The sequence below is a fragment of the Nerophis lumbriciformis genome, linkage group LG31 (assembly GCF_033978685.3).
Source record: "Nerophis lumbriciformis linkage group LG31, RoL_Nlum_v2.1, whole genome shotgun sequence".
Classification (NCBI taxonomy): Eukaryota; Metazoa; Chordata; class Actinopteri; order Syngnathiformes; family Syngnathidae; genus Nerophis; species Nerophis lumbriciformis.
In genome coordinates, this window is record NC_084578.2 from 1,372,402 (window position 1) to 1,387,434 (window position 15,033).

Here is a 15,033-nt window from a genome sequence, read left to right on the forward strand (position 1 = left end):
CTCTGGGAAGGTTCTCCTGTCAGATATGGGTAGGTTCTCCTGTCAGCTCTGGGTAGGTTCTCCTGTCAGATATGGGTAGGTTCTCCTGTCAGCTCTGGGTAGGTTCTCCTGTCAGTTCTGGGTAGGTTCTGCTGTCAACTCTGGGTAGGTTCTCCTGTCAGCTCTGGGTAGGTTCTCCTGTCAGATATGGGTAGGTTCTCCTGTCAGCTCTGGGTAGGTTCTCCTGTCAGTTCTGGGTAGGTTCTGCTGTCAGCTCTGGGTAGGTTCTCCTGTCAGCTCTGGGTAGGTTCTCCTGTCAGATATGGGTAGGTTCTCCTGTCAGCTCTGGGTAGGTTCTCCTGTTAGCTCTGGGTAGGTTCTGCTGTCAGCTTTGGTTAGGTTCTCCTGTCAGTTCTAGTTAGGTTCTGCTGTCAGCTCTGGGTAGGTTCTCCCAAACGGGGAACTGGTTCCTGGGAGTCAAGGCTACTTTTCAATAGTCTGATGATGAAATGTAACATTTAATGAGTCAGTTGCACTTCCAAGACACTAGGTGGCGATATAGGCCGTCTATGCTATGTTGTCTAACTAGGAAGTATTTTTTTTCTGGGAGATAAATGTGTTATGTTGCGCCCCTACAAAGTGTTTGTACTGTAAGTATTGTTTGATTGTAACATTCACCTTAGTTGTAGTTTTAAAGAACACATTTGGAAGGGTTGAACACGCCATGTAAAACTGCTAATGCTAATAGTAGCCTGTCTATGGCAAATCCAATGTGAATTAGCATCAAGCTAGCACAGTATTAACTATAAAAGTAGTGAATTCAGTCCCCATCTTTATTCACAGGGAAATGCAGTATTTTGCCATGAAAGTATAATATTTTGTCACAAAAACACTTTTTTTTATGTTTTTATACACACACTGAACACAAATAAATCCAGACATTTATTTTATGTTTATTTTTTTTCTACAAAGTATTGCAGTAAATGAAAAAAGAGCTTTGTTGCTAGAATCCTTCCATCTTTTTCCGCTTATCAAAGATGAGGTCGGGAGGGCAGCAGCCTAAGCAGAGAAGTCCTTCATTCACTCCAGACTTTTACTGTGAAATTGACCTTATTCAGCTCCTCCAGACTTTTACTGTGAAATTGACCTTATTCAACTCCTCCAGACTTTTATTGTGAAATTGACCTTATTCAGCTCCTCCAGACTTTTATTGTGAAATTGACTTTATTCAGCTCCTCCAGACTTTTACTGTGAAATTGACTTTATTCAGCTCCTCCAGACTTTTACTGTGAAATTGACCTTATTCAGCTCCTCCAGACTTTTACTGTGAAATTGACTTTATTCAGCTCCTCCAGACTTTTATTGTGAAATTGACCTTATTCAGCTCCTCCAGACTTTTACTGTGAAATTGACCTTATTCAGCTATTCCAGACTTTTATTGTGAAATTTACCTTATTCAGCTCCTCCAGACTTTTACTGTGAAATTGACCTTATTCAGCTCCTCCAGACTTTTACTGTGAAATTGACCTTATTCAACTCCTCCAGACTTTTATTGTGAAATTGACCTTATTCAGCTCCTCCAGACTTTTATTGTGAAATTGACTTTATTCAGCTCCTCCAGACTTTTACTGTGAAATTAACCTTATTCAGCTCCTCCAGACTTTTACTGTGAAATTAACCTTATTCAGCTCCTCCAGACTTTTACTGTGAAATTGACCTTATTCAGCTCCTCCAGGCTTTTACTGTGAAATTGACCTTATTCAGCTCCTCCAGACTTTTACTGTGAAATTGACCTTATTCAGCTCCTCCAGACTTTTACTGTGATATTGACCTTATTCAGCTCCTCCAGACTTTTACTGTGAAATTGACTTTATTCAGCTCCTCCAGACTTTTACTGTGAAACTGACCTTATTCAGCTCCTCCAGACTTTTATTGTGATATTGACCTTATTCAGCTCCTCCAGACTTTTATTGTGATATTGACCTTATTCAGCTCCTCCAGACTTTTACTGTGAAACTGACCTTATTCAGCTCCTCCAGACTTTTATTGTGATATTGACCTTATTCAGCTCCTCCAGACTTTTACTGTGAAATTGACCTTATTCAGCTCCTCCAGACTTTTATTGTGAAATTGACCTTATTCAGCTCCTCCAGACTTTTACTGTGAAATTGACCTTATTCAGCTCCTCCAGACTTTTATTGTGAAATTTACCTTATTCAGCTCCTCCAGACTTTTACTGTGAAATTAACCTTATTCAGCTCCTCCAGACTTTTACTGTGAAATTGACCTTATTCAGCTCCTCCAGGCTTTTACTGTGAAATTGACCTTATTCAGCTCCTCCAGACTTTTACTGTGAAATTGACCTTATTCAGCTCCTCCAGACTTTTACTGTGATATTGACCTTATTCAGCTCCTCCAGACTTTTACTGTGAAATTGACTTTATTCAGCTCCTCCAGACTTTTACTGTGAAACTGACCTTATTCAGCTCCTCCAGACTTTTATTGTGATATTGACCTTATTCAGCTCCTCCAGACTTTTATTGTGATATTGACCTTATTCAGCTCCTCCAGACTTTTACTGTGAAACTGACCTTATTCAGCTCCTCCAGACTTTTATTGTGATATTGACCTTATTCAGCTCCTCCAGACTTTTACTGTGAAATTGACCTTATTCAGCTCCTCCAGACTTTTATTGTGAAATTGACCTTATTCAGCTCCTCCAGACTTTTACTGTGAAATTGACCTTATTCAGCTCCTCCAGACTTTTATTGTGAAATTTACCTTATTCAGCTCCTCCAGACTTTTACTGTGAAATTGACTTTATTCAGCTCCTCCAGACTTTTATTGTGAAATTGACCTTATTCAGCTCCTCCAGACTTTTATTGTGAAATTGACCTTATTCAGCTCCTCCAGACTTTTACTGTGAAATTGACTTTATTCAGCTCCTCCAGACTTTTACTGTGAAACTGACCTTATTCAGCTCCTCCAGACTTTTATTGTGATATTGACCTTATTCAGCTCCTCCAGACTTTTATTGTGATATTGACCTTATTCAGCTCCTCCAGACTTTTACTGTGAAATTGACCTTATTCAGCTCCTCCAGACTTTTATTGTGAAATGTACCCTGGTTCTTCCAACATAACTGTGAATGAAAGAAAGTCTTGGTGTGTGTCCTCAGCTGGTGATGGAGTTCTGTGGTGCAGGTTCCATCACAGACCTGGTGAAGAACACCAAAGGCAACACCTTGAAGGAGGACTGGATCGCTTACATCTCCAGGGAGATCCTCAGGGTCAGGACCACTTCCTGCTGTCCTGGGTCCTCACCTGTGCACTCACCTGTCTTCTCCTGCAGGGCCTGGCACACCTGCACGCTCACCACGTCATCCACCGCGACATCAAGGGACAGAACGTGCTGCTGACAGAGAACGCTGAGGTCAAACTGGGTAGGTTTGTCACACCCACGCCAACACCAAGGTATACACATACAACAACAACAACAACAACACCAAGGTATACACATACAACATACATACATACATACATACAACAACAACACCAAGGTATACACGCACGCCAATAACGAGGTATATACATACTACAACAACAACAACAAGGTATATACATACAACAACAACAAGGTATATACATACAACAACAACAAGGTATATACATACAACAACAATGAAGTATATACATACAACAACAACAAGTTATATACATGCAACAACAAGGTATATACGTACAACAACAATAAGAAAAAGGTATATACATACACAAACAACAACAAAAAGGTATATACATACAACAACAATAAGAAAAAGGTATATACATACACAAGCAACAACAAGGTATATATGTACAACAACAATAAGAAAAAGGTATATACATACACAAACAACAAGAAGGTATATACATACACAAACAACAACAACAAAAGTGTATACATACACAAACAACAAGAAGGTATATACATACACAAACAACAAAAACAAAAAGGTGTATACATACACAAACAACAACAAGGTATATACATACACAAATAACAACAACAAAAAGGTATATACATACAACAACAATAAGAAAAAGGTATATACATACACAAACAACAATAAGAAAAAGGTATATACATACACAAAACAACAACCACAACAAAAAGGTATATACATATACATACAACAAAAAGGTATATACATACACACACATACAACAAAAAGGTATATACATACACAAATAACAACAATAAGAAAAAGGTATATACATACACAACAACAACAAAAAGGTATATACATACACAAACAACAACAAAAAGGTATATACATACAACAACAACAAGAAAAAGGTATATACATACACAAACAACAAAAAGGTATATACATACAACAATAAGAAATGGGTATATACATACACAAACAACAAAAAGGTATGTACATACAACAACAATAAGAAAAAGGTATATACATACAACAACAATAAGAAAAAGGTATATACATACACAAACAACAAGAAGGTATATACATACAACAACAATAAGAAAAAGGTATATACATACACAAACAACAAAAAGGTATATACATACAACAACAATAGGAAAAAGGTATATACATACACAAACAACAAAAAGGTATATATATACAACAATAAGAAAAAGGTATATACATACACAAACAACAAAAAGGTATATACATACAACAACAATAAGAAAAAAGTATATACATACACAAACAACAAAAAGGTATGTACATACAACAACAATAAGAAAAAGGTATATACATACAACAACAATAAGAAAAAGGTATATACATACACAAACAACAAGAAGGTATATACATACAACAACAATAAGAAAAAGGTATATACATACACAAACAACAAAAAGGTATATACATACAACAACAATAGGAAAAAGGTATATACATACACAAACAACAAAAAGGTATATATATACAACAATAAGAAAAAGGTATATACATACACAAACAACAAAAAGGTGTATACATACAACAACAATAAGAAAAAAGTATATACATACACAAACAACAAAAAGGTATATACATACAACAACAATAAGAAAAGGGTATATACATACACAAACAAGAAAAAGGTATATACATACAACAACAATAAGAAAAAGGTATATACATACACAAACAACAACAAAAAGGTATATACATACAACAACAAGAAAAAGGTATCTACATACACAAACAACAAAAAGGTATATACATACAACAACAATAAGAAAAAGGTATATACATACACAAACAACAAAAAGGTATATACATACAACAACAATAAGAAAAAGGTATATACATACACAAACAACAAGAAGGTATATACATACAACAACAATAAGAAAAAGGTATATACATACACAAACAACAACAAAAAGGTATATACATACAACAACAAGAAAAAGGTATCTACATACACAAACAACAAAAAGGTATATACATACAACAACAATAAGAAAAAGGTATATACATACACAAACAACAAAAAGGTATATACATACAACAACAATAAGAAAAAGGTATATACATACACAAACAACAAGAAGGTATATACATACAACAACAATAAGAAAAAGGTATATACATACACAAACAACAAGAAGGTATATACATACAACAACAATAAGAAAAAGGTATATACATACACAAACAACAAGAAGGTATATACATACAACAACAATAAGAAAAAGGTATATACATACACAAACAACAAGAAGGTATATACATACAACAACAATAAGAAAAAGGTATATACATACACAAACAACAACAACAACAAGAAAAAGGTATATACATACACAAACAAGAAAAAGGTATATATATATACACAAACAACAACAACAACAAGAAAAAGGTATATACATACACCAACTCTTTGTCTCCTCAGTGGACTTTGGCGTGAGTGCTCAGCTGGACAGAACAGTTGGTCGCAGGAACACCTTCATCGGGACGCCATATTGGATGGCTCCTGAGGTCATCGCCTGTGATGAAAACCCAGACGCCACCTACGACTACCGGGTGAGCACCTGATGCTAGTGCTGACTCAGCACTCTGATGGTAGTGCTGACTCAGCACTCTGATGGTAGTGCTGACTCAGCACTCTGATGGTAGTGCTGACTCAGCACTCTGATGGTAGTGCTGAGTCAGCACTCTGATGGTAGTGCTGACTCAGCACTCTGATGGTAGTGCTGACTCAGCACTCTGATGGTAGTGCTGACTCAGCACTCTGATGGTAGTGCTGAGTTAGCACTCTGATGGTAGTGCTGAGTCAGCACTCTGATGGTAGTGCTGACTCAGCACTCTGATGGTAGTGCTGACTCAGCACTCTGATGGTAGTGCTGACTCAGCACTCTGATGGTAGTGCTGACTCAGCACTCTGATGGTAGTGCTGACTCAGCACTCTGATGGTAGTGCTGAGTCCTCTCATTGTCCTTCTGTCTTGCAGAGTGATCTCTGGTCCTGTGGAATCACAGCCATCGAGATGGCAGAGGGAGCACCTCGTAAGTCACATCCTGTCCTATAGAGGATCTTTGATTGCTCCTTAGAAACACTATCACGCTTCTGTCCTATAGAGGATCTTTGATTGCTCCTTATAAACACCAGCATGCTTCTTGTCTTATAGAGGATCTTTGAGGAGTATTTTTGTAGTATGTCCTGGAATAGACGATCTTTGAGGAGTATTTATGTAGTATGACCTGGAATAGAGGATTTTTTTAGGAGTATTTCTGCTTTATGTCCTGGAATATATGATCTTTGAGGAGTATTTCTGCAGTATGTCCTGGTATAGAGGATCTTTGAGGAGTATTTCTGTGTTATGTTCTGGAATAGATGATCTTTGAGGAGTATTTCTGCAGTATGGCCTGGTATAGAGGATCTTTGAGGAGTATTTCTGTGTTATGTTCTGGAATAGATGATCTTTGAGGAGTATTTCTGCAGGATGTCCTGGTATAGAGGATCTTTGAGGAGTATTTCTGTGTTATGTTCTGGAATAGATGATCTTTGAGGAGTATTTCTGCAGTATGTCCTGGTATAGAGGATCTTTGAGGAGTATTTCTGTGTTATGTTCTGGAATAGATGATCTTTGACGAGTATTTCTGCAGTATGGCCTGGTATAGAGGATCTTTGAGCAGTATTTCTGTGTTATGTTCTGGAATAGATGATCTTTGAGGAGTATTTCTGCAGGATGTCCTGGTATAGAGGATCTTTGAGGAGTATTTCTGTGTTATGTTCTGGAATAGATGATCTTTGAGGAGTATTTCTGCAGGATGTCCTGGTATAGAGGATCTTTGAGGAGTATTTCTGTGTTATGTTCTGGAATAGATGATCTTTGAGGAGTATTTCTGCAGGATGTCCTGGTATAGAGGATCTTTGAGGAGTATTTCTGTGTTATGTTCTGGAATAGATGATCTTTGAGGGGTATTTCTGCAGGATGTCCTGCTATAGAGGATCTTTGAGGAGTATTTCTGTGTTATGTTCTGGAATAGATGATCTTTGAGGAGTATTTCTGCAGGATGTCCTGGTATAGAGGATCTTTGAGGAGTATTTCTGTGTTATGTTCTGGAATAGATGATCTTTGAGGAGTATTTCTGCAGGATGTCCTGGTATAGAGGATCTTGAGGAGTATTTCTGTGTTATGTTCTGGAATAGATGATCTTTGAGGAGTATTTCGGCAGTACGTCCTGGTATAGAGGATCTTTGAGGAGTATTTATGTGTTATGTTCTGGAATAGATGATCTTTGAGGAGTATTTCTGCAGGATGTCCTGGTATAGAGGATCTTTGAGGAATATTTATGTGTTATGTTCTGGAATAGATGATCTTTGAGGAGTATTTCTGCAGGATGTCCTGGTATAGAGGATCTTTGAGGAGTATTTCTGTGTTATGTTCTGGAATAGATGATCTTTGAGGAGTATTTCTGCAGGATGTCCTGGTATAGAGGATCTTTGAGGAGTATTTCTGTGTTATGTTCTGGAATAGATGATCTTTGAGGAGTATTTCTGCAGTATGTCCTGGTATAGAGGATATTTGAGGAGTATTTCTGTGTTATGTTCTGGAATAGATGATCTTTGAGGAGTATTTCTGCAGTATGGCCTGGTATAGAGGATCTTTGAGCAGTATTTCTGTGTTATGTTCTGGAATAGATGATCTTTGAGGAGTATTTCTGCAGGATGTCCTGGTATAGAGGATCTTTGAGGAGTATTTCTGTGTTATGTTCTGGAATAGATGATCTTTGAGGAGTATTTCTGCAGGATGTCCTGGTATAGAGGATCTTTGAGGAGTATTTCTGTGTTATGTTCTGGAATAGATGATCTTTGAGGAGTATTTCTGCAGGATGTCCTGGTATAGAGGATCTTTGAGGAGTATTTCTGTGTTATGTTCTGGAATAGATGATCTTTGAGGGGTATTTCTGCAGGATGTCCTGCTATAGAGGATCTTTGAGGAGTATTTCTGTGTTATGTTCTGGAATAGATGATCTTTGAGGAGTATTTCTGCAGGATGTCCTGGTATAGAGGATCTTTGAGGAGTATTTCTGTGTTATGTTCTGGAATAGATGATCTTTGAGGAGTATTTCGGCAGTACGTCCTGGTATAGAGGATCTTTGAGGAGTATTTCTGTGTTATGTTCTGGAATAGATGATCTTTGAGGAGTATTTCTGCAGGATGTCCTGGTATAGAGGATCTTTGAGGAGTATTTCTGTGTTATGTTCTGGAATAGATGATCTTTGAGGAGTATTTCTGCAGGATGTCCTGGTATAGAGGATCTTTGAGGAGTAATTCTGCTTTATGTCCTGGAATAGAGGATCTTTGAGGAGTATTTATGTAGTATGACCTGGAATAGAGGATCTTTGAGGAGTATTTCTGTGTTATGTTCTGGAATAGATGATCTTTGAGGAGTATTTCTGCAGTATGTCCTGGTATAGAGGATCTTTGAGGAGTATTTCTGTGTTATGTTCTGGAATAGATGATCTTTGAGGAGTATTTCTGCAGGATGTCCTGGTATAGAGGATCTTTAAGGAGTATTTCTGTGTTATGTTCTGGAATAGATGATCTTTGAGGAGTATTTCTGCAGGATGTCCTGGTATAGAGGATCTTTGAGGAGTATTTCTGTGTTATGTTCTGGAATAGCTGATCTTTGAGGAGTATTTCTGCAGGATGTCCTGGTATAGAGGATCTTTGAGGAGTATTTCTGTGTTATGTCTTGGAATAGATGATCTTTGAGGAGCATTTCTGCAGTATGTCCTGGTATAGAGGATCTTTGAGGAGTATTTCTGCAGGATGTCCTGGTATAGAGGATCTTTGAGGAGTATTTCTGCAGGATGTCCTGGTATAGAGGATCTTTGAGGAGTATTTCTGCAGGATGTCCTGGTATAGAGGATCTTTGAGGAGTATTTCTGTGTTATGTTCTGGAATAGAGGATCTTTGAGGAGTATTTCTGACATGTGCTGTCCTCCCACAGCGCTGTGTGACATGCACCCCATGAGGGCGCTCTTCCTCATCCCCAGGAACCCTCCTCCTCGCCTCAAGTCCAAGAAATGGTGCGCTCCAACACAAGGTGGGCCCCCAGACCAGGGCAGGTGCTGACCGTGATGCTTGCAGGTCCAAGAAGTTCTTCAGCTTCATCGAGGGCTGCCTGGTGAAGAACTACACCCAACGGCCCCCCACGGAGCAGCTCCTCAAGCACCCCTTCATCCGCGACCAGCCCAACGAGCGGCAGGTGCGCATCCAGCTCAAGGACCACATCGACCGCACCAAGAAGAAGCGCGGCGAGAAAGGTGAGGAGCTCCTCGCCGTCTTGTCTCGACGTGAAACCGTCTCAACGATCGCTCACGTCCTCCGCAGACGAGACCGAGTACGAGTACAGCGGCAGCGAGGAGGAGGAGGAGGAAGCATCGGAGCAAGAAGGAGAGCCCAGGTACTCCAAAGTAGCCTTTGGCCCTCTGAGGGCCACAGACCGAGCAAGTCTGGACCCTTTGGCCAGTTTTCACCATTTCTAGATTTACAACTACGACTTCATCAAAGGTTTTGTGTGCTAACTGAAATGCTAACAGTTAGCATGCTGGCCAGATAGCATTAAGCAACAAAAATATGAGCAAAATGAGGTAAAAAAAAGCTAGCATGCTAACAGTTCTATGCAAACATGCCAACAATAGCACGCTTACAGTTAGCATTAGTCAAATACCAACATTTATGATGCAGCTGTATGCCTGCTAAATGAGCTAACATATTATGACAGAGGTTAGCGTGCATAAATGGTAAGTGGGGTGTGTACACACACGTGTGATTGCCGATGTTGAGGTGACAAGTTAGGCGTCTCTCCCCCCTTCAGCTCCATCGTGAACGTGCCAGGTGAGTCCACGCTGCGTCGGGACTTCATCCGCCTGCAGCAGGAGAACAAGGAGCGCTCGGAAGCTCTGCGCCGCCAGCAGCTCCTGCAGGAGCAGCAGCTGCGGGAGCAGGAGGAGTACAAGCGCCAACTACTGGCCGAGAGGCAGAAACGCATCGAGCAGCAGAAAGAGCAGAGGAGGCGGCTGGAGGAGGTACCGCTATAATGATATCATGCACCGTATCAGTCTGTATCGGCAAGAAGACAAGCGTCTGCTCATATTGGCTTGCATGTGCGATACAAGCAGTCCTGCAGCATGTTTACTTGTGTGTGATATCATGTGCGATACTAGAAGTCATGCAGCATGGTTACTTGTGTGTGTGATATCATGTGTGATACAAGCAGTCCTGCAGCGTGTTTACTTGTGTGTGATATCATGTGCAATACAAGTAGTCCTGCAGCGTGTTTACTTGTGTGACATCATGTGCGATACAAGCAGTCCTGCAGCGTGTTTACTTGTGTGTGATATCATGTGCAATACAAGTAGTCCTGCAGCGTGTTTACTTGTGTGACATCATGTGCGATACAAGCAGTCCTGCAGCGTGTTTACTTGTGTGTGATATCATGTGCGATACTAGAAGTCATGCAGCATGGTTACTTGTGTGTGTGTGATATCATGTGCGATACAAGCAGTCCTGCAGCGTGTTTACTTGTGTGTGATATCATGTGCAATGCAAGTAGTCCTGCAGCGTATTTACCTGTGTGATATCGTGCGATACAAGCAGTACTGCAGAGTGTTTACTTATGTGTGATATCATGTGCGATACAAGGAGTCCTGCAGCTGGTTTAATTGTGTGCAATATCATGTGTGATACAAGCAGTCCTGCGGCATGTTTACTTGTGTGCGACACAAGCAGTCCTGCAGCGTGTTAACTTGTATGTGATATCATGTGCGGTATAAGCAGTCCTGCGGCGTGTTTACTTGTGTGTGATATCATGTGAAACAAGCAGTCCTGCAGTGTGTTTACTTGTGTGTGATATCATGTGAGATACAAGCAGTCCTGCAGTGTGTTTACTTGTGTGTGATATCATGTGTGATACAAGCAATACTAAAATCATCTATAAAAGGTAAACATGCTAGGCTATAAGAGCTAGCAGAGCACACACATAGGTAATAATCATTGAACAATAAAAGGTGTCAACATAAACAAATATTATAGTTCCATATTACTTACACATACAACGTCTCCAAGGCAGTAACAAACGTGTCCGCATCATTCAACTTAAATTCGTAAGTGAATGTGACCACGAACTGTCACTAAAAAAAAAAAAGACCACTCCACTTCAACTTGAAGACAGCATAAGTTCCTTCCAGACAGTTAATAATAAATTATTTTTCATAACTAACATTCTTCTCTGTTTGACTCTCTCTTTCACACGACTAAATAATACAAGCGTGATTCCTGCTGATATCACATCACTTCAATATCAGTATGATATCAGAAGTGTCAAGTTGTTTTGGGACAGAGCTAATTGCTGATGTTCGATCCTGGTTGGACTTAATATCAGGTGTTTGTTGACCTGGATGACCTTTGTTGACCTTTGATGACCTCTGTGTGTCAGCAACAAAGGCGAGAGCGTGAGGCGAGGCGCCAGCAGGAGCGCGAGCAGCGGCGGCGTGAGCAGGAGGAGAAGCGGCGTGTGGAGGAGATGGAGCGGCGCCGCAAGGAGGAGGAGGAGCGGCGGCGAGCGGAGGAGGAGAAGAGGCGGGCTGACAGAGAGCAGGTCGGTGACCTCGACTCTTTTCTTCTTTCTTTTGATGCTGACGCTGCACGTTTTCTGCGTGCAGGAGTACATCCGCCGGCAGCTGGAGGAGGAGCAGAGACACCTGGAGATCCTGCAGCAGCAACTACTGCACGAACAGGCCATGCTGCTGGTGAGGCTCCGCCCCTTTACACCACACACATGACTCGCTTCTGTCTACATGTCACACCACACGCTTGTGTCTACACCACACATGACTCGCTTCTGTCTACATGTCACACCACACGCTTGTGTCCACACCACACGCTTGTGTCCACACCACACACTTGTGTCCACATGCCACACATGACTCGTTTCTGTCTACATGTCACACCACACGCTTGTGTCCACACGCCACACGCTTGTGTCCACACGACTAGTTTGTGTCCACACGCCACACCATACGCTTGTGTCCACACGCCACACGCTTGTGTCCACACGACTCGTTTGTGTCCACACGCCACACCACACGCTTGTGTGCACACACCATACGCTTGTGTCCACACGACTCGTTTGTGTCCACACGCCACACCACACGCTTGTAACCACACGCCACACGCTTGTGTCCACACGACTTGTTTGTGTCCACACGCCACACGCTTGTGTCCACACGACTAGTTTGTGTCCACACGCCACACCACACGCTTGTGTCCACACGCCACACGCTTGTGTCCACACGACTCGTTTGTGTCCACACGCCACACCACACGCTTGTGTCCACACACCACACGCTTGTGTCCACACGCCACACGCTTGTGTCCACACGCCACACGCTTGTGTCCACACGACTAGTTTGTGTCCACACGCCACACGCTTGTGTCCACACGACTCGTTTGTGTCCACACGCCACACCACACGCTTGTGTCCACACGCCACACGCTTGTGTCCACACGACTCGTTTGTGTCCACACGCCACACCACACGCTTGTGTCCACACACCACACGCTTGTGTCCACACGACTTGTTTGTGTCCACACGCCACACGCTTGTGTCCACACGACTCGTTTGTGTCCACACGCCACACCACACGCTTGTGTCCACACGCCACACGCTTGTGTCCACACGACTCGTTTGTGTCCACACGCCACACCACACGCTTGTGTCCACACACCACACGCTTGTGTCCACACGACTTGTTTGTGTCCACACGCCACACGCTTGTGTCCACACGACTAGTTTGTGTCCACACGCCACACCACACGCTTGTGTCCACACGACTCGTTTGTGTCCACACGCCACACCATACGCTTGTGTCCACACACCACACGCTTGTGTCCACACGACTTGTTTGTGTCCACACGCCACACGCTTGTGTCCACACGACTAGTTTGTGTCCACACGCCACACCACACGCTTGTGTCCACACGCCACACCACACGCTTGTGTCCACACACCACACGCTTGTGTCCACACGCCACACGCTTGTGTCCACACGACTAGTTTGTGTCCACACGCCACACCACACGCTTGTGTCCACACGCTTGTGTCCACACGACTCGTTTGTGTCCACACGCCACACCACACGCTTGTGTCCACACGCCACACCACACGCTTGTGTCCACACACCACACGCTTGTGTCCACACGCCACACGCTTGTGTCCACACGCCACACCACACGCTTGTGTCCACACACCACACGCTTGTGTCCACACACCATACGCTTGTGTCCACACGACTTGTTTGTGTCCACACGCCACACCACACGCTTGTGTCCACACGCTTGTGTCCACACAACTCCTTTGTGTCCACACGCCACACGCTTGTGTCCACACGCCACACGCTTGTGTCCACACGACTCGTTTGTGTCCACACGCCACACCACACGCTTGTGTCCACACGCTTGTGTCCACACAACTCCTTTGTGTCCACACGCCACACGCTTGTGTCCACACGACTCGTTTGTGTCCACACGCCACACCACACGCTTGTGTCCACACGCCACACCACACGCTTGTGTCCACACACCACACGCTTGTGTCCACACGACTTGTTTGTGTCCACACGCCACACCACACGCTTGTGTCCACACGCTTGTGTCCACACAACTCCTTTGTGTCCACACGCCACACGCTTGTGTCCACACGCCACACGCTTGTGTCCACACGACTCGTTTGTGTCCACACGCCACACCACACGCTTGTGTCCACACGCTTGTGTCCACACAACTCCTTTGTGTCCACACGCCACACGCTTGTGTCCACACGACTCGTTTGTGTCCACACGCCACACCACACGCTTGTGTCCACACGCCACACCACACGCTTGTGTCCACACACCACACGCTTGTGTCCACACGCCACACGCTTGTGTCCACATGACTCGTTTGTGTCCACACGCCACACCACACGCTTGTGTCCACACGCAACAACCACACGCTTGTGTCCACACGCAACAACCACACGCTTGTGTCCACACGCCACGGCGCTAGTCGACGTCATCGATAGCAATCGTCACTCAATATTCTTATTTTATAAATGATAAAATAAAATAAAAATAAGATAAAATATCTAAGATAATTGAGGAAGTCAATTAATACAATGTTTAACTTATGTTGTTTTATTAAAAAAGAATTAAATACAATTAAAATATAATAAAATATCTACGATAATTAAAGTCAGTTATCACATTGTTTAACTTATGTTTTTTTATGAAATAACAATAAAATACCTACGATAATTAAGGAAGTCAGTTAATACGTTGTTCAACTTATGTTGTTTTAATAAAAAAAAAATATAATAAAATATCTATTATAATTAAAGTCTGTTAATATGTTGTTTAACTTATGTTGTTTTAATAAAATAAAAATAATATATATATATATATATATATATATATATATATATATATAATAAAATCTATTATAATTAAAGTCAGTTAATATTTTGTTTAAATTATGTTGTTTTAATAAGAAATAATTAA

General features: G+C 41.9%; 1 protein-coding gene across 4 annotated transcripts in view; it reads left to right on the plus strand.

Moving 5' to 3' along the window:
• Positions 1-15,033, plus strand: part of LOC133574085 (mitogen-activated protein kinase kinase kinase kinase 4-like) — a 141,000-nt gene that overhangs the window by 58,609 nt on the left and 67,358 nt on the right. For all 4 annotated transcript variants that reach the window (XM_061926125.1, XM_061926126.1, XM_061926127.1 and 1 more), the window contains exons 5-14: positions 3,158-3,268; positions 3,331-3,421; positions 5,877-6,007; positions 6,435-6,489; positions 9,444-9,522; positions 9,584-9,759; positions 9,827-9,899; positions 10,314-10,524; positions 11,934-12,095; positions 12,160-12,246. In XM_061926125.1, the coding sequence (XP_061782109.1) occupies positions 3,158-3,268; positions 3,331-3,421; positions 5,877-6,007; positions 6,435-6,489; positions 9,444-9,522; positions 9,584-9,759; positions 9,827-9,899; positions 10,314-10,524; positions 11,934-12,095; positions 12,160-12,246 (1,176 nt within the window). The remainder of the gene's footprint in view (positions 1-3,157; positions 3,269-3,330; positions 3,422-5,876; positions 6,008-6,434; positions 6,490-9,443; positions 9,523-9,583; positions 9,760-9,826; positions 9,900-10,313; positions 10,525-11,933; positions 12,096-12,159; positions 12,247-15,033) is intronic.